Source organism: Larus michahellis, chromosome Z (genome assembly GCF_964199755.1).
Source record: "Larus michahellis chromosome Z, bLarMic1.1, whole genome shotgun sequence".
In the NCBI taxonomy this organism is placed as follows: Eukaryota; Metazoa; Chordata; class Aves; order Charadriiformes; family Laridae; genus Larus; species Larus michahellis.
Window position 1 is genome coordinate 9,465,913 of NC_133930.1, and position 25,238 is coordinate 9,491,150.

General features: G+C 42.8%; 1 protein-coding gene across 24 annotated transcripts in view; it reads left to right on the forward strand.

Annotated features, from left to right (window-relative positions):
* The window catches only part of CELF4 (CUGBP Elav-like family member 4), a 713,233-nt gene that overhangs the window by 662,137 nt on the left and 25,858 nt on the right, over window positions 1-25,238 (forward strand). For 11 of the 24 annotated variants that reach the window (XR_012584952.1, XR_012584953.1, XR_012584951.1 and 8 more), the window contains exon 11: window positions 3,990-4,073. The exons of 3 other annotated variants lie outside the window; for them this stretch is intronic. Coding sequence is in view for 15 of the 21 variants with exons in the window: in XM_074570529.1 (XP_074426630.1) it covers window positions 3,990-4,073 (84 nt within the window). In the remaining 6 variants the exon portion in view is untranslated. Of the gene's footprint in view, window positions 1-3,989; window positions 4,134-25,238 lie in introns of all 24 variants that reach the window. 10 more of the 24 variants (XR_012584950.1, XR_012584949.1, XM_074570524.1 and 7 more) reach the window with 1 other exon arrangement.

The following is a 25,238-nucleotide window of genomic DNA, read 5'->3' on the forward strand; positions in this document are numbered from 1 at the left end:
CTGAATAGCAAGCAGGTGCAGAAAAGGCAATGAAATTCCAGCCTCTGGTGATTTGCCGTAGAGGTGCGGTGTGTAGCTGACCAAAGGGCTGCAGGATAACTTCCTACAACCTTGCAAGTCAGTCCATTTTTAATTACTGGCTTTTAATTACAGTCCATTTAATTATAGGCTAGTCATAGCCTTTTCTTATGCCACTGATTCCCAGTGCTGGGGATGCAATGATAGATAACTGCTGTCAGCACGGGTATATATTTACTCATATTGCCAGTGGACACCCAGGGATAGATTGGATCTGCAGCTGTCCCCATGATAAAAAACTAACAATGAGCTGGAGGGTGAGGAGCATGGGCAGAGCAGTGGTTTAGCAGCTCAGGTCCAATCAAGCCAAACCAACATGGGCCCATCACAGAATTCTTTACCATGTGCTTCTGTGCTCTCAATCATGGATTTTTCCATTATCCAGCATGGTTTGCCTGTAATTTAAAGACCATTCGTAAACTGTGCATTCCTTAAAAGTTTTCTTTCCTTTTTGTCCAAATCAAGGCTATCTGTGCTTAAGTATTAATGAACAGAAATATCTATAACTTAAAGCCATAAAACCAAGAGCCATGGTAGATGTCAGGGTAGAAATGAACCTTGATTCTACTCTCATAATGTGTCACGAAGATTAGATTTCGAGCTGACTTACAGCCCTTTTGAAAACCGAAGTAAAGTCTGTGGTAAAGAATTTTAGCACTGTATCAGCCCTGAACTGCCAAGTATACTGATCTCCAACAATCCATTAACTCAGCGCAAAACAAGACCTTTCTCTCCAATGAGATAGTTGGAGCCTTCACTAAGGTTTTGCCATACCAGCTGCGATTTTCCTCTCGCACCAGTGATCCTGATCAAATCCTTTAAAACTCATTGCATGTGTGCACTGAGAACTAACTTAGCTCTTCACAGCATTCTAAGCTGAGCAACTCATGCCTTTGGTTTCTTAAAAATATACATGTATATACAAAGACGAGGTCATACACATAAACACATAGTCTTCCATGGAGTGCACAGATTAGCTTGACTCAGGCAGAAAAAAACACACAAGAAGGTAGAAGGGCCGAGGTAGAGAGAGCTTGGTTTTGAATTCTTTAGCAAGGAGTCTAACTGTGACAGGTAACTTGGATGGATGGATGGATGGATGGATGGATGGATGGATGGATGGATGGATGGATGGATGGATTTAACAAGAAATTGGTCGTTAAATTCGAATAGCAGAATTTTCATATGTGAGGATGGTATAACAAATCAAACCATCCCAGGCTGTTTCTAAGTAGCAGGTGCAGTTTTCAACACTGGAAATCACTAAAAGGGCTCTGTGTTTGGGAACAGAGTGGGTTTGGCCTTGAATGCCTGGGTTGGTATGGGAAGCTGCAGCACGGGTTTCCCAGCCACATTTCAGAGCTGCACTGGGCTTTGAGGATGGTCCCTGCTTTTTCACATCCTCCCTGGTCTCTTCCTCTTGGTCTGTGAGCAGTGTGAGGCAAAGCTGATTTCAAGGTGAACTAAGGGTTGTTCTCTCCTTGAGCCCAACCTCCAAACCTGGTGTAGATGAAGTTGTGTGCTTCCTGGTCTGCCTTCAGCCTTAGTAGGTGCTTCTCAGCACACACAGGCAGAATCCCTACTCATGCACAACGCATCCAAGACCCCAGGAAATGCAGCTGGCATTTTTGAAAGACTTTGCCAGTTTTGCAGAGCAAACTGCTGGCTCTGGTGATGTCAGTGGGAATTTTGCCACTAATTGCAGCAAAGCCAAGATTTTACCCATTCTATTATAAAGTGGATCTCAAATCCCACAGCAGAAGTGCTCTGGGGCATGTTCAGATGAAAGAATGAATTTTTCCCTGCTATTCTGGACTATGGTCTTCTCCTGGGCAGGATTTTCTCAATTCTAACAGACACCTAAGGGGGTCGGTATTTGTTTAACACTTTCAGACCGCTTCATATCTAGTTTATCATGCCAATAACTCCACATGTGTGGAAATGAACTGCAGAAAGGACTGGAGGATGGTTACTCAGTGAGGAGACTAAGGAAGAGACAGACGGGAGGTGGGGGAAAGACGGAAAAGCTTGGCATGAAATAGGGGAGCCTGATTGTGGGCCACTGAGGTTCAAAAGTAATTTAGCTAAGCAGATGACCGGGTGCCTAATTAGTTAATTATCCCACCATACCACTATCCCCCCCATTTGGAAGAAACCCTGTTACCATCCTCATGACCTCTAGGAAATGCACAAGTTGCAAAGGATCAGCTGTTCCTTCGTGACAGTCCTTTTAGCAAATTAGTGGGGAAAATTGTGCTTAGCAAATATTCATTAGGGCTTCATTTTCCATTAATCCAAAAGGAAATGTGGAGAGCCTGTGACTTCAATCACGCTGAGGCCCAGGAATTTTAATGAGCTTTAAATGGGCATCTGTCAGAATCCTGACTTTGCTGTACTTCTCCTGCCAGCCGGGGGGATGAGTAATGGCTAATAAAAGGTGGGAGCATCTATGCAAACTCCTCTCCCTAACAGGAAAGTCAAAGTTGTAATTTGCTGTGTTATGACACCATAATTATGCCCTGATGAAGAAAACGAGAGTATTCAAAAAACCCTCTCCTTCCCCACACTCTGCCCCAGATGTACATGGGGGAAAGTTGTTTAAGTCAGGCCACAGGGTTGCAGGCACGTGGGCTGGAAGGAAGGAGAAAACCCTGCATCCCTCAGTCCTCTTACGTTCACAGCAAGGAACACGCACTGCACCCCTTCATCTCGACCCCCATGAGCAAAGCAGAGCTGGAGTTACCTGTCGAGGTCAGTGCAGAGCTGGGCAGCAGCTGAAAGTACCTTTGGAAATAAGAGCATGACAAAAACAATCCCTGCCTGCTCAAACTATGCAGTTTTCTGCTAGTGAACACTGCAAGGGGTTTAAATGCTTATTTTTTTCAACAAACCCACTTGGACGCACCTGTTCCCTTTTGACTTTTTGCTCACATACTGCATGTTTAAAAATAAAAGTCATATTGAAAAGTTTCATTCTAGGCTATTTGACCAGAGGCAGATTCTCCCTCTTCTGCCCCAAAGTACAATTTCAACAGAACATTTTCTGAGGGTCTCTAACTTTAACAAAACTGCATATTCCAACTAAAGACTCCACTCTGGATATTTTTCCAAGCACTTTCTTAAGTCTGTAAGAGTATGTGTTACAGCACTGAGGTGAAAAAGGCAGTTCCTCTTGTCTCGTAATTTGAATTTAAATACATCTGTAGTCTTTCTTGCAGAACTCTCTAGAACAGGGGACATGGCCAAACTGTCCAGTTTTGGGGGAGCCTTCAGGCGGAGTCAAGCTGGGGGGCTGAGTGTAAAATTCTGAAAAACAAAATAAGCCTGTGGGTTTTGCATATGTTTCTACTTGTTATCACAATCCTCACACAGACACAAGAAGGACAATGAAACTTCTGCATGCAGACACTGAGAAGAGGCAAGATTTAGTGTGGGTCACCCAAAACTCTACAGATTAAATGAGATTATGAGGAGCAAAAAAACCCTATGAACTTCATTCTTTCATTCTTTTTGTTCTTATTGCACGGTCTAGTGACAGAGAATGTAGGGGGGTTTTTTGTGTGTGTATGGTTGGACTCGATGATCTCAAAGGTCCCTTCCAACCATGAAGATTCTATGATTCTATGGTTCCTTCATTCTGTCTTTCCATGGCCACATGTGTTGCTGCCTTCCTCTGTCTCTAGATTTTATCCTGATGTCTGTCCTGGGAAGGTTAATGAAATTAGCATAGCCTCTAGGTGACTTTCTGAGTTCCTGGTCTTCCGCTTTGTCCATTCCTCTGAGACTACAGACTGCTTCCTACAGGTGACCCCTCACCAGTCAGAGAGAGGGGATGCCAAAGTAAATCTCTACCATGTGCTTTCTCATATCCTATTTCTCTCCATTCATGGGTCGTCTTTTTCTCTTGATAGGACCAGAGGGCTGTAACCTGTTTATCTACCATCTGCCCCAGGAGTTTGGGGATGCTGAGCTGATGCAGATGTTCCTGCCTTTCGGTAATGTCATCTCCTCGAAAGTGTTTGTGGATCGGGCGACAAACCAAAGTAAATGCTTTGGTGGGTAAAGATAACAAAACAATTAGATTCATCCAGGAAAGGGCTTTCTCTAAATACTTTACCTTTCAAACTGCTTTCTTTCTGCTTAAGCTTTATGATTTCTCTCAATTTACTCCTGTCAATACTTTCCCCCTTCCCTCTTTCTCTCCTAATTGTCTCATGCTCAGAGTTGTGTGCGCTGCTTAGAGGTGAAGGTTTGGCAGCAGGGTGCTGCGGCTGCTTGCGGCGGGGTGGAAAATTTCCCTCCTTGGAAGGGGAGGTGGGGAGGGTATAGAAAAGACTAAAGCACCCGGAGCGAAATGGAGGGGGCTGGTGGGGTAGGTGAAATGCTGATGGGGTCAGCAGAGGGAGCACGTGGCAGAAGGGGAATTCCTGTACCTAACGAAAAGGAAAGACAAGTCGTGGGGTTGAAGGGAAGACAGAGCTGTGGGGGCAGCTTTCCAGCAGCTGTGATGCATTAGAATGCAAGGGGACAAGGGCTGAACAGTAGCCGAAAGCCTGGTCTTTTGGGGGGATGGCTGCTCGGCGGACAGCAGGCAGCCTTATTCTGAGCCCACTGGACCTGAGCCAGCACCACAGTAGATACAGGTAGATCGAGCTAACCCTGTGCCTCAGCTGTCAGTATGTGCTAAGAGGCCGGGTTTGAAAGCTGCACCATGCTCACACAGCTCTGGCCTCGCTGCTGGCTCAACCCACCAGCTGGAGCATGGAAAGAGCAGAGTCTCAGCTGCCTGTGAGCCACCAGGTAGGGACACCCTGAGCTGCACCCACAGATGGAGCACTGGGCCAGCCAACAGCCACCTGGTGATAAGTGCATGGTGTCTGAGTGGGATCCCACCGTTTGGGAAAGTGTTGCTGTGATGGTTCCCTTCTGGCAGTGCAACAGCATGGGGAACCTGCCACATCTGATCCCAACCCACCTGGCGGACAGGGAATCTCCGCCATCCATGTGCCCACCGCTGGGATGTGCAATCCTGCACTCTTTGCAGACCTTCCCTGAGAAGTGCAATGGGACAAATTATTGCTTTTCTTTTCCTGTTACTTGCAGCTGATCTGGACTCTGTCTCTCAGGCAAACTTCCAGAGCTAAGACTTATTGGAGTTTCATTTGATTTTAAAACCACTTTCAGTCTCCACACTATGCTTCCCTTCCTTGCTGCCTTCCCCTTCCTTCTCCCGGACAGCCCACCTCCCAAAACTCTTACCTCATCCCTTGCTAGCTTTGCTGCATGTCAGACGGTACTTCCAAGAGTTTCCTGCCCCTTCCCTATGCACAGTTCCTCCTGCCCGTTCACAGAGGGTCTCAACAGGCCATTTCCCCCTGTCCCCCGATGTAAGGGGACACAGTGTTCCCCTTCACCAGTAGTCTTTGGGTTTCTGCACTCTCAAACACTAGAGGAACGAAGGACAAAAGAGTTTGGTGTAAAGAGGCAATTGGGAAATTCAAGTGAGAAATTATGAATTAGTCCCATTCTCTCCAGAGCCCACCTGCTTTTTAGAGCTTTAATCATATAAAAGTTCATAACAAGACGAGCAGACCAGCACAGCTCTAGATGACATTGAAAACTAATGCTCCAATGATACCCACAGGTTAGAAATGGACACTTGACAATGAAATTGCCATTCCTATCCTAAATATTGAGGGTAGTACTGAGCCTGGTTCTCCACATGTTTACAAGTGGAAAGACCAAAGGCAAATGGAGAAAAAATGAGATGAACGTCAAAGCCAGCAAGGGAGAGTATTTCTGGACAGGTATTCACCTTAACTCGTCTTAGCTCAAAGGTTCTTTGGTTATAAATGTTCATGAGGATAGCAACACATACCTAGCTTGTGGAGCAGGGTTGTGGGGCTGCCTTTATTGCTGCTCCCCAAGGTACTGTGAGGTCGAGGCTTATAGCTGAGCAGGAACTGAGGGATCTTCGCAGAAATTTTTCTTAACATTGAGTCTTACTGGGAGAACCTAAACATCAACTTGTTTGATGAAGCAACCTTCAAAACTAATGGTAGGATATTCCAGCCTGAAAGCTGGAAGGTGCCATTTGGAGGTGTAAACTCAAGAGCACAGGGAAGCAAAAGCAGGAACCAGAGATTACTAGTGAATCTGAGTCACCTTATATTAGCTTCTGAGACACGGATATCCATGTCCAGTCAGTTTTGGGTCCCAGGTGTCAAGCACCAGTTTTCTCTGGCGTTAACTTACTTTCCCATAGCACTGAGTGCCGGTGGTGACTGCTGGTCTCAGACAAACAGGTTGCCTATGCTGCCATGTGCACCACCTGTAGAAGGACAGAAATAGAAGTACAGGTAGCTAATTATCACAAGGATGTCACACTGCTCTTCAAAACCTCCCATCCTGCTGACCTTCAACTTCAGAGCAACGTGAAAAAGTGGAGGGTATTACAGATAATCAGGCCTTCCATTTGTTTTAAGTCCACTGAAGCGGGTGCTGATTATAATTTTTTGTTCAGAAATTCAATTTTTAAAAAAAAAAAAGGTACCTTTTCCTAAAGGAAAAGAAGGGCTTTTGTTAACTTTGAAAGTAAGAAAACTCCTTCCTTTTCCTGCTTAAACATTTCCCAAAACTCAATATGTAAAAACATAGCATTTGTATTTTTTTAACCCAGCTAGATCTCTCCAACTGGTAGCCTGGGGGAACAATTCTGTCTGGCCCCAGAAAGATATTCCACCATTATATGACCTTTTAAAATGTATCTGCTATGCAGATCCCAAGTAAATTGCTGTAACAGAGTCTAGCCCCAGGTTGTCGAGAAATTGTCAAGAAGTCCTGCTTTAGACAAACTTAAAAAATTCAATGGAGAAAAATGTCACCATGTTTTTTTTTTTTTCCATGGGAACAGAAATTACTTCATTTGCTGCTCTCGTCTCACTGTTGAACGACCTGTAAGCAGCTGGCCCAAAGTGAGTGACTCAGTAGAGCAACATCTCAAAATAGGATTTTTATTCCTTCCTGTTCGGCTCTGACTTCTCCCCTGCATTTCCAGCACAAAGTTATCTCCTTCAGCTGCTACTGGCAGGATAGTATAGGGGCAGCCACGGGAGTGTTAGGAAGAAAGTGAGATCAGCCACGAGCCTTGCTACTGGTTTGTGGAGTCCACGACCCTGCAGAGAACCATTAGCACCTGCGCTGAAGAAAGCATGCTGCGGTCACGAAGGCTTTGACTTTCCCCATTCAGAGGCCGCCGCCTCCTGGCTGACAAGGAGCAGCGAGGAATGCAAGCTACAGCCAACACCGGTCTCATGTATAAATGTGACAGTGCTCAAAATATGTCTCTTGTTTTCCATAGCAGGACTGCTTGCTGTAGCGTGTAAGACTGACAAGAAGCAACCCTGACTTCTCACTGAAGAAAGTCATTTAAATTGGGAGGCTGCTTTGCCTTCAACTTTTCTTCTGGCGCACACATCCAGGCTACACCCAAATCCTTCATTTTCTCTTACAATTTTTCAAACCTCTCTCTTTTATTTCCCCCCCTATCATGATGCAGCTGTAACATGGTCAAGTGCAGACCACGCTTCTCCCTTCCACCCACCAACACCCTGTCTATCCCCATGGCCTCAGCTTCCATCGCACCGACCATATCAGCATCTCCTCAGGCGCTGCCCCCTCGTATTCAGACTTACTGATTTCACCATCACAGCTCCTCACCGTTCTGCCCTTCTTGCTCCTCTCTCACTAGTCCTTCACTCAAAGCCCAGCTGATACCTGTAGCCACTTCCCATGCACTTCTTTTACAGCCAGCATGTTTCTCCTGCTGGGCCATGCTGTCCGTTCCCACTGGAACGGCAGGGTCACAGCAGGAACCATTGTCTCACTCAGGGAAAAGTTACACTTAGTCAGATGCTCCTTGGAGACAGTGACTCCCATTCTCACAGCAGGCTGATCTAGGAAGTAGTGCACGGAGTGCCACAGCCTGAATGTCAATTTCTGCAGGACCCTGGAGCTCGTCTCTGCACAAGGCGGAGTCTGTGCTGGGTCTCTTACCTTCCCACTGCACATGTGTAAGTTCTTCTGTGTGTAGGTATGCTAAATGTCAGAGGACATGGAATACATTTATGTGCTGGTCTCAGTGGTTCTGGTGATAATTCCCCTCTCAGTTATGCAGATAATTTAGATGTGACCAGTTTGTGTACAAGGCAAAAAGAAAACTCCAGTATAATGACACAGTTAAGGCTGATAGGGCAAGTAGTCAATGTGAGAAGAGCCATTCTTCACTCTGCCCACACATGGCTAACTCTACCTATGTTGTAGGGTGATGCTACAATACAGTCCTAATTTCAGGAGCATTCACTGTTGTCACACAAGACATAGTTTGAGAAGGCATTTGAATATGTTAAAACTAGCGAAACAGGGAGACAGGCATGTTCTAGGAAAATGTTTTAACAGGGAAGAGAGAGAAAGGATAGGTTTGGGCAATATTAATTAGGAAGACATGACAGAAATTAGAAAAAGGAGGATGTGGATGGAGCAGCAGAGGCCAAATGATTACCCCAAGGTGTCAAATAAATGTAGATAAATTAAAGTTGGAGGAATTGCTTTACTGGTGCACTTGGAAATTCATTCCTCCAGTCACCTCTTTCTCAGAGCAGTGAGCACCTGGATCTGCCAGCTCTTTGCACGTCATCGAGCAGCAGACACTGTCAGGCCAGTTCTGTTCTGTGCCCCAACCCTGTCCCTCACATGTGTCTCCTTGGCATGTGCCTGTTCCCCATACCTGCTGGTGCGGCAGCTTCAGTTTCTTCCCATGGTGCAATGACTCCAGGATACTTTGAAGAACCTTTTCTATGCCCACTGGTTTCCCTCCACTCAACATGGTATGACACCCCTAGTGTAAGCAACTGGAATTCTTGGGGTTTTTTCTCCTTTTCTATGCATTCCAGATGTACTTTCACACTGGCAGTAGGGATGTCCCACCCCTTCTTGAAATGTCCCACATAAATGTAGCAAGGAGCATTCTGACTTTGACCAAAAAGCTGCGAGGGCTTTGTATGTCCATAGGTTTATATGGCCTAAAGGAAATATCCTATTTGACTCTTGGTACAACATGGACATCAGGTCTTATTCCAGATTCCTACAGACAGTCCACTCAGAAGTTGCTAGTGCTCCACCCCATTTGGAAAAACATCCAGTCTTCTCTGAAGAGCCAAAAGAGAGGAGATGATAGCACCATTTGATGAGGGTCATACTAGTTAATTACCTTCACTGTTAAATATTTCTATTGCCTACTAAATTTCTCACTCCTACCTTGTGAAAAGAAACAGGGGAGCCAAAGGAGAGAGATTAAAGGCGAGAAAAGCAGTGAAGAATGAGGACTGGACACAGGAGGGAGTGGAGCTCAGGAGAAGAGTAGAGGGTTGGGTAGAGCTTGTATTATGTTATTAGAAATACATTATGGCAGTTCAAGACTGCAGTGCGGTGGCAGAAAGGTGGAGTGGGAGACGCAAGGCAGCAGGCAGGTCATGATGGTCTATAGAGTTTCAACCTGGAAGCTGAAGCAGAAAGAACAGAAACACCAAGAGACTGGGACATCAGCAAAACTATTCAGGGCCCTGGGACCAGGGGTATTGCAGATCAGGTCTGAAGTGCATTGGCAGTACTCCATAAGACATAGGAGTAGAACAACAGACCCTGAGCTACATCAGAAAAATATTGCTCAGCACCTGCTCACAATGTACCTCCAACAGGCCCTGCCAAATCTGGCAGTTTCTCATTTAATAATAAAAAAAGACATCTTTCCTTAAAGTTCATAGAGAGACATGAGCAGGTCCAGGAGTAAGGTGGTGTAAGGGTAAGAAATTCCAGTCCCATGTTCCAGCCCCATCTGAACAACCATAGGTCAACCTAACTGTGTGCCTTGGGCTCGCCCTCTTGCAGCAGGACAATGACTGCTTTTCACAGGGCTTTAAGATCCATGGATGAGGAGAGTTATTTATCAGCTCAAAGTCTTTTTGGATTACTTTTCTGATTCTTCTTTTGGTAAATAGGAAGATTCTCACCAGAGAGAGGAATTGTTAGAAAGCACTTGGGAGAGACGTGGAGCTCTGTTTGCTGCTGTTACCAGTATTCTGTTTAAATTTGATTTTTTTTCTCTCTTTTGACTTTAAACTGATTTAAAATTTCCTAAGAAAGTCTCTACCGAGCCTTTCTCCCTCTAGCCTGTGAAATTAGGCTATGTCCTTTATTTTGCATGATCTAGTGGCAATACATTTTGTTTCAGGTCCCTGGACAGTATCAGATTGTCATTCCCACATAGCTACCGGCTACAGACCAAAGCTCAGAGTGTCATGGAAGAAGCCACTCATTTGAGTGGCAAAGTTGAGACAATATGGAAACAATTTTCCAGGCACATTAAGCATGCCTGATCCCTGGAGTGTTTTGGTTCAGATCAGCACTAGTTTGTTGTGGTCCTCTCCACTCTGAAGGACCTGGCACAGACAGACAGCTAAGGAGAGATTCGTGAGTCGGAAAGTAAGCCAAGGGGAGGAGGACACTGTTAGAGGGGTTCTTAGGACTCCCAGAGGAAAGGGAACGAGGCACAAAGGTTTATTATTTGCTAGCTACTCTCTGTTATGCTCCAAAGCATCCAGGCTCTGAGATTTCAGGTCCGCAGAGTAAGGATGGGACTCTTCTCCAGCTGATAAGGAAAGAGTTGTGTGCCTACGAAAGAGAAGGAGCTGTTCATAAAACTCAGCGCACAGCACCTCCAGCCATTGCAGTCGGCTGGGGGAGGCTTTAGGGGGAGGAGGAGGAGCGGGAGAAGTATTAGGGCTGTGAGCCACTATTCATTTACAAACTATAATTAATTTGATGTTTAGATTAATTTCTGATGCACTCTCAAAGGTGCACTGAAAGCATTTTTCCTTTATTATAATGTTGATTGCTTATTGGGGAGATAAATCTAACTGTCAGTTATGCACTGACTTACCAAAACTTTCAGACCAAGCAAGCATGTACGCATAAGGAACAGCTGTTTGCAGCTCTCCAGTTAAAGGGACAGCTCTGTCTTTTCTCAATAACTCACATTAAAGAAAATCTATACATTGTACACAGGGACTTCTGCTTTCTTTTGTAGCTTAACAATTTATTAGACAAGAATACGGTAGCAGAATCTATCTTCTATTTATCTGTCTGTCCGTGTGTCTGTCACTATTCTATCCATCTCTCCACACAAGTGATAGACATAATCCATCCAGAATATATTTGAAAGTTATGGATATATTTGTACATATCTACTCACAGGCACATTTGCACAATCATTTTAAATGTTTAGCATTTTTTTCTCATAGTGCAATTAGATGGAGGAACTCATTACTGCAGGGTCTTTGCGGCTACTCATTTAATGACCTTCAAAGAGGGACAGCCATTTATGTGACTAATAGAAATTAACTGATGTTAAAAGTTAATGCCAGAAGAAAGAGTAAAAACAAAGAGAGTTTTTAAGCAGATTAAAACTTAATACTCTGGGCTTCAAATAAATCCATCAGCATTGGGACCTAGGAAAAGAACCTGACCGGGCTCTCATGTGGTTGCACAGTGTGCTATCTACTGCCACCTCCTCTAAAAACCCTTTGGCATTAGATAGACTAGATGAACCTGAATTGCATACAGACAGTCCTAAAAGTGATACGAGGCTATTATAGTTTCAAATGCAAACACCCCCATGTCTAAAAACACCAGAGGAGAGTCCCTAGCGCTACTTTCATTCAGACCAGAAGTTTCTATTCAGAATTCAGAAATAATGATTCCTCCAATGGGCAGCCCCTTTTCTGAAGTCAAGGTGATTGATCTGCAGTGCACAGACTTACCACATCCCACTCTTGAGAGACTGCAGACCCACCACAGCATTTTGGCTACCCATTACATCTGTTTTTATTTTTGTTTTTCCAAGATCTCTCTCCTGCAAGGTGAATTTGAACTGAAGAATGGATGAGTCTCTATCAGTCCGTCCAATCATCCATCCGTCCCCCCATATATCTATCTTCAGCTTCTTTGTATCTGTCTGTCCTGTCTCATTCATTGCACAGGACTGTTCTTCAGCATTGTGAAGTCTGTCAGCTAGCTAGTTACTGAGCAGCTGTTCAACACATCCTCACAGCTCTGTGCTTGGCCTCAGGCCTTCCTTCCCTCACAGTATTCAAACCCTGCTATGAATATGAATTTATTATTATTTCCTCATCTGCTTTCCTAAGGCCCTTCCAAGCAGAGCGTTTGAGAGGTTCACAGAGCTAAGTAACAGCATTTTCCCAGTGCTTATGGTGTCCTCATTTCACCAAGGGGATGATGAGGCATAGAAAGATATTCAAAACCATTTATTAATCTTGGATGCCTAATCTGAGATGCCATGAGCCTGATCAGTCTGTTTGCTAGTTTTCTCAAAGTATTTAGCACAATGCAGGGCACGCTATGTTTATGTTCAGATGCAGGCACAGGCACCAGCCTTTCTGTCAGTGAAATATCAGGTCACGCACTGAGCACCAAGAGAAGAGGATCACACAGTAAATCTTCATCTTCACTGGCAAACTAAAGAGGCCTTGCATATCAGCTCAAACACTGTGTCACAACTATCAATATCTTTTTAACGTTTGTATGCCATGGGCTCTATTTGGGCCATGAAAATTAACTCACGGCTGGACGTTGCTTGGGCACGGACCAGCATTGACAAAGGCCAGGGACTGTCCTTAGACAGCAGTGGAGACAAACCCACCCTCTTTTGAGAGGTGTGTTTAGGCACATGGATAGAAGCCATGATGTACCATTTGCACTCAGAGCCTGTTTTATTTACTCGTAAAAAAGTAGCCTAGGAGATCTTATTGAAAGAATCTTGTGATATATGATTTACTCAATATAACTGGGATGTCATGGTAGAAATAGAGATCAATTCCAGTTCTCCAAGGCAGCATTTGGTTGTACAACTACAAAACCATCCTTTTCCTGCTTTATTTACTGTCTATATTCCAACACTTGCAATAATGAGTCTGATACATTGCCATTTTCCTCCCCCTGTTATGTTATTCATTCTCTACAGTAATTAAAACAAGGATGCCATGAGAAAGAAAAATACAGAAATGTGTGCTTAGAAGCAGTGCCTTAATGCATATACAAAACAATACAGAATTAAAATTTTATAGGTAACATCATTTCTTGCATTTCTAACTCGAGTGCTTCATTTTGCAGCCTTATCATTGTTTAATGTATTGGTGCATGTGATATCTTCCCTTTTCAAGTAAGCAAACCAAAATTAAAAAATCCCCAGGTGAGATTAACATCTTCAAATAGCATATATTGACAACTTCAAAGGTTGTCATCAGGGTAACGACTTGTAGATCCCCATAAAGATAGGTATACCCTGCTTAACCATTCCTAGTTTCATGTATGTCAAATCCCCAACCAAATTCAACCTCATCTCTACTTTCTCCAGCCTTGATCTGTAATATGTTCCATATGTAGACATATGTACATTATATATGTATTTTTAAAATATATATTTCTGCAATAGCAAATATGTCTGCAAATTATTAATAACAATGAAATCCACTGATCAAGTGGTTTGAATTTGGGCAACCTGCTGGCCTTCAAGGTGAAGAAGCTTTTCCTTATATCCAGTCAGGACCTCTCTCTGTCTTCAATTTATGCCCCTTGTGTCTCAGTCTCCCACTATTCACCGCTGTGAAGAGACTCTGTCTTCTTGCTCTCATGGGGCAAGGGCTCCAGCCCTTGTCCATCCTGCCATATGCTGAACTCACTCCTTTTTGTCACTGTCTTTCCTATGCTGGTGGGAGGAGGTGCACAGAACTAGATGTCCAGGTGTGGTCTAATGAGTGCTGAGCAGAGAGGGTAATCACTTCCCTAACTGATTGTTAATACTGCTCAGTATGCTGTTGGCCTTCCTTGCAGGCCAGGGCACACATCTAATGAGATCCTCAGTGGTGAAACCCATGGAAAACCTAGAGGCAGTGGGACAATGCCCCTTTCACCAGGTGAGCTTCAGTCCCCTTGATATTTAGCCAGGCATGTTTAATGTTACAAAAGGGAAGAGGTGCATCTAACATCTAAGAGCAGCTGCTGTCTTTGGCTACTTCACAAACATCAGATTTTCTCCTTTTTTGGCAATATGACCTATAAACCTGATTGTGTTCTGGCCATTTGAAGGTGAAATTATATGATTGTTCTAAAGATAGGTCTCTAATGACCCTTTAAATTCCTTCTCTAGAAGAGTTCCCAGAAATTGTAAAGTATTTATCTTGGTCATTTTGCATCTCTTGACATGGCTGAACAGGCTCCAGAAGGATTATTGTGTTTTGGGCTTTTAGAAATGCTTATGAGAAGAATTTTTGCTACTTGATTTTAGGAGTTAATGCACAAGCCACTTTTTTTAAGGGCAACTCATATTTTTACCTTATCCTTTCAAATTAAGATCCCTGCCCAAATTATCAAGAAACATCCTGCCTTTCTCAGGTTTTCTAATCAAAGGCATTTTCTTCAATGGGTTTTCCAGCAATATTTCTACTCTCCTTATTTCAGTAATTAAAATACAAGCACATTTTCCCATCTCCCACCCAAGGGTCAATCAAGAGTTCAGACAGGCCATTGGGCAGGGGCCCCAGAAGCCAGAATTATATCAGGCTTTAGTCAATCTATGATATAATTCAAGTTGCACAGACTGAAAGTAACTCTTCTGAAGGACTACAGAAGGCACTTCACAGAGATGTCCATGATTCAGGGTATTCTTTTAAAGCCCATTAATGGTGAATGCTCTGCTGGCAGACCCACAGGGATTTATCAGCATCTACGCTATAATATGAAGGTGTTCCATTCCCATTGATGTTGATGACAAGAGAAGCAAGCAGATCATTTCCTTATCCATTCTGGGTAGTTGAAAACACAGAGGTCTTACACTGACACTGAAAGGACTACAGATGTAACAGCTGGTTGGATCTGGAACAGTATGTTATCTTCCAGATTAAAATGCACTTCTGTACCTCTTTTCTGTCTCCTCTTGGTACCCAGCACAGTTCAGTGTCAGTTCGCAATCTCCTGAACTAGATATGAAGAGATTTTCTCTTTTCTTTTTTTTTTTTCCCAAATCACTCACTGTGCACGAGGAAGTTTTTTTCCTGTTGATTTCACTTTTAGTTTTGTTAGCTGGTTTTCACACAGTGGCCTCCATAGAAAATAAAGTATTGGTTTGAAAAGCACAGCCAAAAACTATTCATCACTACTTCTGGCTTATGTATAGAAACTTTCAGACTGTCCTACAAAAGAAGCTTCCACTCTTTCTATATCTGTTGGGTTGCCCCAACCTAACCATAAGGAGGTACCAGGTGTGCAATGACATAAAGAGGAGAGACAGTTAGTTGTCCATCAAAGTAATGGTCAGTGGGAGCAAGGTGGGGAGATTCCATACGTTGCCACACCAAGAATGAGTCTATTTCAGAGACTCCCTGGGACATGAGAGAACTGATTAAAAACAAGTCACTAGTCACTATTACAATTCACAGTGCACCTTCCTGGTTGGTTCTCCTTTTTTTTTCCCTTGATCAACCCAGGAAGGAATTCACTTCCGCACTATGAAATTTTATCAAAAGGAAGGTCATGGTTTATGATGCTTGTCTCTTATAGACCAAGAAGCATGACTGGTGATTTGAGTAGCTGCAGTGTTCATACATGGCTTCTTTATAACAAACCCACAAATTGATCCAAGAGAGAACCTGGGAACAAAGAAATTAAGATTTAGATAAGAAAAGGATTGTGACATGGCTGGTGGAAGCTTCAGTAGTTCTTTTCATCTTGCTTATATTGTACAACTCCAACAAAATAAATGTGAAAAAAAGCTTAATCATGATTCAGCAACAAACTCAGTGCATCCTTAACTGAGCACCTACTTAGATCGCACTCATAACTTGTGTAAAACCTACACTAATCTCATTCTTTGATTCTAGTTTTACACTGGTAGAAGACCTTGTCTCCTCAAAAGTTCATCTGCTTTTTCCATCTGTGTGCTTTCCCAAAAAACCTTCTATTGACACATCATGACATCAAACATTTACAAGGAAGGCTCAGAAAGCAAGTGAAGAAGAGTTCCTTCCATTTCTGAAAGCAGTTAGGAAATTGCTTCAGTTCTAATCATCATTCAAAAAAAGACCAAATACCATTCACTATCTATGGGTGATTCCTCAACAGCTAGTTTGTTCCTTGTGAGGAAGATCATCATCAGCTGGGTTGGAACATTATGCTTGTTTTAGAAGAACCACAATGCTTCTTGTTCACAGCAGACTTGTATATATAGTGGCCTAATATTTGATTCATGGGATCTCCAACAAATGGCTGAAGTCTGAATCCTACTTAGTAGAATGGGTACACCCACAGCCCACAGCATCAGACAAATAGCTGCTCATCCTTTAGACCCGCTCTGTTTACAGGAAAAAATAGAAGTTTTTAGAGTTAGCTCCATTCTTGTGATGAGAAATCTTTGTGCGTTTCTATATGAGATTTTTGCTTATGCTTTTTCTCTCTTTTAGAAAAAGTTCCAGATTTCTGTATGAGGCAAAATCCCAGATCTGACCATGTAGTAACTTAAACTGTCCAAATTCTAGTCTAATCTTGAATCTTAACCTTGTGCTTTCAATGTGAGCCATGACAGTAATTTCTGCATGGAAAAAAAAAAATCCAAACAGACTGTGAAAGAGAAGAATCATAGGAAGAAAGTTCTTTTTTGGTTTGAATTACCATATTCAGGGTCAGCATCTGCAGCCCTCAACCGTCTTCAGAAAAGATACTGCTTCTTTGAGGCAGTATCTGGAGAACATCCAACTGACAATGCACAATAACAGGGACCAATTGTCTGCCCATTCCAGTTCATGGTGCCTCCATGTATAGAAGTAGTTTCATGCACAGGAAGACAGAAAGGTGAAACAAGGAAGATGCTCATGTATATCAAGCTACCTTCTGCAGTGGGTGTTCTGACCTTTAGAGAAAGTTAATCATGCCATCTACTTTCACTCTTCATTTAATCTCCCCTTCCCATCTGTTCAGTTTCTCTCAGCTGGAAGCAAGATGAAGAACGAGTACCAGTCAGCTGTCTCAGTGGTCCGCAGCCCACACTTTGGGGCCATTTATTATAAGGCATTAACATCAATTGTCACCTCTATCATGACTGTTACCTCAGTCCATGCCAGACAAGTAGGCAAGAACTGATGTTATAAATATCTGAAATGTGAAATGACCAATGGACAGACAGATAGACAGATATGCAGTACCAGAAGGGACCATTCTGATCCCTTGGACTGAATTCTGAAATAACGTATGCCAGATAACCTCCACTGATGTGACAAGTTCAAACCTTCTGCTTGAGTCGTAGCATACCTTTTAGAAAATTTCTTCATCAAGATTTCATTTGACAGGTGCTCCACCCCTATTGCTAAACAAGATGTTCCAAAATAGTTAATTACCTTCATTATTTAAAAAATGCAGACTCAGTGACTTATTTCCATTTTAAATTGTCAGAAGTCTGCTTCTAACCAGAAGAAATCATCAAGCTTTTTTTTCTTTCTATATTAAAAAACCATATTTTATTGGAAATTATTTATAGACTATGGTCAGAAGACCATTTAACCTTCTCTTCAATAAGCTGTGGCAACTTTCATTACTTTTTCAGACTTAGAATTACTCTTGTAGTTCTTAATAATTCTGAAAACTTATTTTTTGTAGAGAAATCACCAGAACTAAATGCAGAATTCCAGTAAGTATCTTTCCTGAGCCATACTCAGATGTAACATTGCCTTCCTACTTTTAAGGATATTCCCCAGAGACTGGCTTCATCCCAAGACTATACTGAGTCTTGGGACTTTCAATATTTCAACACAAAGCTGAGAGCTCGTGCTTTTGGGGTTTATCGTGACATTCATGTTCTTCTTAGAAGCACTGTTTTCTAGTGAAGATTTCCCCTTTTCATAAGTGACTCACTTTTTTCCTCTGGATACTTAATTTTGCATTTTGTTGGATTAAAATGAACACTCTTTAACTGAGTCCAGCCTAAGCAATGCCCCAGGTCAACATGACTTACTTCTGTCATTATTTACCATTTCACCATTTTTGTAAAATTGGCAAATTTTACTAGTAAGTACTTCAGATGTCTTCCAGGTAATGTTAGAGAAATTGACCTTCCAGACACAGGCAGGTGTCTGGCACAGACCTTCCAGCATGTTCCTGGAGGAGCCTACTAGAAACTCCTCAATATTGTAAGTCACAGTTTACAATGTTTTTGGTTGTCTATCTATTATCCAATTATTAAGAAGTTTGATATGGGCTACTTTCATTTTCTATAAATAAGAGCTCTCAAATACTCTAGAAAATTTTAAGTATACTCTATGAAAAATTACTTTATTAATCAAACTTGCGATTTCATGCAATCAGGTTCATTTGATAGGTACTATTTTCCATGAAATCATGATGATTGGCGTTAATTGTATACTCCTTTTAATTCTTTGCTGTATCATCTCACATCAAAATTTTCATAATTTTACTTAGGTTTATGAAAGATTGACTGAGTTTACCAGATCATCTAGTTTACATCCTTAAAAATTAATAATGGATTTTTTTTTTCTGGAACACTTTGAAGGTTTTCTAATATTCCATAACTTTCTAAAATGAACATCAATGGTTCAGCAAATTTCTGAGCCAATTCTTCTAATATTCTGAGGTTCAATTATCTTATCCCGCAGATGTGAAATATTTAATAGTGATTGTTTAGCATAGTCGTCAGTTACTGGTTGTTCATACATTACAAAATGGATGGATGGATGGATGGATGGATGGATGGATGGATGGGATGGATGGGACGGATAACTGGATAGACAGATCATGCTCAGGCATGAATAAACATTAGTGGAAGGTTAAATATTCCAAAAAGTCATCCAACCCTTTTAGACACCAGAAAACAGCTGAAATGATATGCCCTTGATCTGCAGACATACTCCTTTATTGAGTATTCCAGTACTCATAAATCACCTTACAGTACAATACCTTCCAATGCACACATACATTATAGAGCTACTTACATCCAGATTGTATCCTGAAATTCTTTACAGCACTACAAAATTGCAAGACAGCAGCTAGTACATTGTGCAAAGAACATAGCAAGGTAAAGACCTTGCAAGGCAATTAAAGGAAAACCTCCATTCTCTGATAAGACTAATAAACATGGAGAAAGAGAAAATAAGCAATCTTAGGAATGAAATGGACTGAAGTAGCAGGGAAGTGCTGGGATGTAGGTGGTCAGGTCCTGATGGGGAAGAAGGATGGGAGCTCCTCCCCAGCACCCTTCCCACAAAGGAGAAGACTCATTGATTTGAACCCCTTATTGTTGCCTTCCCAGCAGAAAATGCCTCCCTGATGTTCCTAGATCTCACCCTTCCCCAGTTAGTAACAAAAGCAAGGAAGCCGTGCACTAAGGGCACAGTTATATTCATAACGAATTATATTAATAACTAATTCCTTAATGACGAACTCAAATGCCTGGGGGAAGGAAAGGAGCGGGGCCTCTAGTCTAACCAATTGCCAGTGCTTTCTGCAGCTTCCTCCATCTTAGTAGCCTGGCTGAGGGCCCCTTTTATGTCCTGGGGAGCAGGACTTTAGAAGTAAGGGAAGCAAGGGGCATGGACTTCTCCCACGCTAGTACCCAGCCCACGGTCACATTTCTTCTCTTTCGCTGCATGGGAATTTGCCTTCCACAAGCTGAGAGGCAGATCCTTGCTCTTCTGTTATTCTCATTTCCCTCTAGTGAGATGAACATGTGTTGAATGACAAGAGGGAAAAGTTCAGAAGAATGAGATCCTCTCCTTAGCTAGTGACTTTCGTAATGGCGGGAACAAGAAGTGCCAAGGAAGTTCCCTCGTGGCAGACAGACAAATACACTGACAGCCAGAACCAGAAAAATGTATCTCTGGACTAAGAAAGCTAAGCATCTCTGAGATGGTAGTTTTGTGCAGCAAGCATCCGGAACATAGCTCAAATAGCTCTTTTTAGTTTTAAGACAAGTTAAATATTTGTTGCTTTGAGGTTGCTCTTTTCCTTTCCGTTAGCTGAGACCAGCCTAGTTACCTGAGTGGACCTGCTGCAGGACCATCTGCCCCCTGTTCAGGAGTCTGGATTAAAAGCTTGTCCAAATCTGTCATTCACCATGGTCTTGACTACTTATTTGGGGGATGCTCAGTGTATTACTAAGCATTGGGTTCCATCCAGAGAAAAGCTTCTGCTGAAGAGAGGCAACATGTTATTCCAACCTGGTAGCAGATCATCAAAAGGCTGTTTTGCACATTAACCGCTAATTCTCCTTGCAGCATGCAAAAAGCAACAGAAAACTCAGAAAGACCAATTAGGGATCCATGGGAACCTAACGATGTGCTCATTCAGGACTGCACTTAGTGTACAAACTAATTCATGATGATGCAAAGACACTACTCACTGTGAATGAAAAATTTACAGTTACAAAACAGTCTTCAAATTCACTCTGAGATAGACTGCTAATTCTCTTCTTTATCATCTCAGCTGATTAAAACAGAAAAACAGCCCTTGAGTCAACCCCGTTACATAAAGCCATTGGTGATCCTGCTGGCATCATGAGAAGGTCATGAAGCTCCCTCAGCATGCCCCACTACCAAGACTTCCTGTGGAAGAAACGGGGAGAAACCAAAGCACCCTCCAAGATGGTCCCCCAGTTTCTGCCTGCTAATCATTAACACAGTCACACAGGAAAAAAAGCAGGTCAGGAGAAGACATGGACTACAACATCAGTACCTTCCTGGAATATGCTGTGCAAAACCAGGAAGATTAGATGCCCTGAGCTGCAGTCCTAGCAGATTTCTTCATTCTTTGTTGCTTTGATAAATCATTTATTAGAACAGCCTTTTTACATAATCCCCGGGGTGGAAAAAAAAAAAAAGGAAAAAAAAGAAAAAAACCAACATCCCCTCCATAAAATAGATTTATCACAAAATCCTGTCCTCCTACCAGCCATCTTCAGACCAGAACATATATTTCTCTGATTATTAATTAACTGATGCACAGAAACAGCTTCAAGCTTTTTAACCTTTCCCTTTCTCTTTTGTCCTTCAAGAGAGCAGATGACAATGCAGGGGTGGTGTTCAAAACACAGATAGTTTCTTGAGCAACTGTAGTACTATCATCATGATTTGAGCCCTATAGTCATGGGCTCCAACATTAAAGCCATTCAGAAAGCATTTAAGCTATTTTCCCAGTACATACATTCTGTTCCTAGTCATACATGTTTAAGCCTGGAACAGCACCATTAACACTGGTGTGGAGAAACAAGGGGGCCTACAGGAAAGACAGGGAGGGACTCTTTATCAGGGAATGTAGCAATAGGATGAGGGGTAACTGTTTTAAACTGGAAAAGGGGAGGTTTAGATTAGATATTAGGAAGAAATTCTTTACTGTAAGGGTGGTGAGGCACTGGAACATGTTGCCCAGGGAAGCTGTGGATGCCCCATCCCTGGAGATGTTCAAGGCCAGGCTGGATGGGGCTTTGAGCAGCCTGGTCTAGTGGGAGGTGTCCCTGCCCATGGCAGGGGGGTTGGAACTAGATGGGCTTTAAGGTCCCTTCCAACCTAAACCATTCTGTGATTCTAACTGCCAATAGCACATGTAAGGACAAAAAAGTCATCTAATCTACCAGTAGGTATCTGGCCTGAAAAGAGAAAGGAATATGATATTGTTAACACAGCTTGTCTGTCTGTCTGCCTGCCTATCCCTTACCAGTGTGACATCTCGAGTCTCAGGATAAGCCCTAGCTTTTATTCTTCTTGGTATCCATCCAAATACGCTCAATAATATCAAATACAACTCCACATAAATAACAGGAAGGGGGAGAGACAAATGCACCAACAAGTTCTGAGTGTTTCAAGCCCCATGAAACTAAACCAGTCACATGAAGCCAGTGGAATTAGCTGCTCTGTCCCAAGGACGTGCTCACAAGGAAAATGCACAATTACTGGCAATTGCCCTTCTCTCTCCCCAGCCTTCCCACTCCAGCCTCTCCACCCTCAGTTGCTAGCCAGTGGAGATTTTTATATTACAGCAGTGGACATCAGGATAACTAAGGAGAAAAAAATAAACAATCCAAATCTGGTCCAAATCTGTAGGCAACTAATACCAATAGCAACAGAGTACAACTCCCGGCTTCATTATCTGGTCTAGATGAAATATAGTGAGCAAATGCACTTCTGATCTCTCTTATTAGTCCCATTTGTTAAAATGCTGTATTATTTACAGCTTTGCACAGAATGAGGAAATGGCCTTAGAATTCCATCTTAAAAACAAAGTGATGATAAAAACTAGTGTAGTTTTGTAAGCTTATCTAAAGGCAAGGTTCTTGCAGAGGTACAATGGTATCAGCATCCCAGCACCAGGGCTTGCCACCTAAGTAAAGGTCTAGTCTTGGCAAAAGTAGGCAAATAGTAGATTTCCATCATACTTGTCAGCAGGTCTGGTGGGGTTTGAATGAATTAGGAGTTTGATTCAGCAAATAACATCACTTTAGGGAGTGCCTCACCCAGCCACTAGCCAGTTAACAACACCTTTCCTTGAGATGTCAGTCCCAACTGCAGAACCAAGTAAATACCGCAGCAGAGGTACCTTGATTTAAGCTAGGTGCCTGCCTTCGTTGCAGTCTGCACTAGTTCCTGCTAGACAGCCAGTGGGACTTCATTCATCTGAGCACAGCTAGGAATGTCCTGGAAAAAGAGAGAAATCCTGTCCAACTCTCCACTGACTGTATTGGCGAGACCTCCACTGATTGTTTTAGGATCCCAAGGTGATTTGCTCACAAGTGGATGCACGTGTAGATACACTCTAGATGTGCTCGTTTAGCCAGTAGGAGGTACGTTGCAACAGGGCCAGTTACAAGAGTAGAAGTCAAAGTTTACAGACAAGCTAGGTTCTCTAAAGACATGATATAAGCAATTATCCAGCTGCATCCAACCCAGCTTTGATGCTTGGTACCTGCATATATATTAGTAAAGTAAACATGCCTGGCACTTTCCCCTAGCACTGGGGCCAGCTGGCACAGAATGGCCCACACCCAAACTATTAAATTATCTTACATTCCAGAATATCATGACCACATCCAAGCTAACTACCAAAACCAGGCTCTGTTCTGTGCTATAACTCAGAATTTGTCCAGGAATTGTTTGGAGTTAGGCACAAGCCAAAACTATGTCAAGGACTTTTGTAAATATCCGGTGGTACAGATGATCGGGTTCCAGTTTCTCTGAACTTCCCTGGCACAGTTTTATTTTACTGTTATAGATTTAGCTGATGGGTCTTGGACAGGAGTATTAGCAGTCCAGAGGCGATTTTTAAAATAACTGGCTTTCACTACACCCTGTATTCAAAGACGTGAGGTAGCTAGGCAGCAAATTTCAAGTTGAAGCTCAAGTAAAACATTTCCAAGGCAGCTTCCAGAAGTATTTAAAGAGTGAATCAGCTCAGGTGAAGTCAGGAGGTGTTTAGTTTGTTTCTTTGCTGAGACTAAGTCATAGGACCTTCTTAACTGGTAGATTATTCAACTAGTCAAATGTAAACTGGGAACATTACCAGGGGCTTACTGGCTAATAAGTGATTGCAAAAGCAGATCTATTACCATTGAATAATACTCCAGCTCATTACTCACCATACATAACTCTCCAGTTTTCTGCCTAGAGATTGATGACTGCTGTGAGGCTTGAGCAACACTTTTGCTCACATCTTCAGAGCTGCAGTGTTGGTACCTCCTCATCCAGGTGGTTGGCAGGAAAACTGCATGGACAGACAGTTACTTGGAGCCTTGGCTTCCAGAGGGGAGGCTGAAGAGGGATGCCTGTTTATTTCATGGGCCTCCCTCTTAAAAACACGTTTGCCGTACTCAGTTAACCTGTAGTCTTACTTTGAGGCTAAGACCATAGGTTTTATCACCTCTCATAAACTTATGTTTGTAGCCAAAGGCAGGGAGTACAGTTTTAATGCAAGAGTGAGAAGGTGTGCTTGCATATATGTGCGTGTGTGTGCACGTCTCTTTCAAACACAAGCCACCTTGTGTCATCTGTGAGACTTGTTTTCAAGGAGGAACTAGACCAGGGAGGAGGTGCGGCTGAACGCACTCACACTGCAGCCCAGGGCTGTGAGCCATGCCTGGTGCTGTTGTCAGGAGCAGGTGTATACCTGGCAGCAAATGTTCAGCATTAGCTTTTTGAAGGGCTCTCAAACTGTCTCTTCATTTCAGCCTGTCTGTTGAGAGACACGGGGTTCCTAGGGTTGATTTGTGCTGCCAGAGCTTTGCAGGGGTGGGAAGACAGATGGCTTTGTCTGGAGTGCAGGCTGGCCCGAGGTAGTCTTACCCAGGGTTTGTGCTCAGAAATGTTGTTGGCACACAGGGACATTTCTGGCAAAGGCAGCAGAAGCAATTCTTATACGATGTGATGGCCCCCTGCCTCGCTAATATCTCAGACCCATGGTCACTCCAGCTAAAGTGAAATACAGTCTGGGCAAATGTGGCCTTTTCCTGGAGCTAACATTAAAAAAAAAACGGAGCGGGGGGGGAATAAACCTACACCAAAAACCCTTCCCAAAGCTGAATGCATTAGATTCATTGAATCCTGTATGGTTCTGGCCTATCTTGGGTCTTCTGATCCCCAGAGAGCAAGGCTTCCATTGAGACAAAGAATGTCATTTTAGGTGGCCTGTAAATGCAATGTTCAGTCACTATAGGTGTTTCTACTGCTGGATGCGCTCCATGGCTCATTGGATGATTTGCTGGCAAGATATGAAACTACTTATGGAAACCATGTTAGGAAAGCACTAGTGTTCATCTTTCTCAACTGCAGAGTCAAGAGAAAGTCTGCAGTAATTGCCAGTTAATAAAGCTCCTCATATGGCTTAAGTGGCCAACAATCAAACTATTCGTGCCAATGAACACCATAATGGAGAACTTATTAAATTCACATTTTACTTATGTTGCCATAATAAGGAAGTAGGAATAGGTATATCAGGTTCCCTTTCATTGTGAATATTGGAAGGCAAAGGAAAGGTTACGTTGA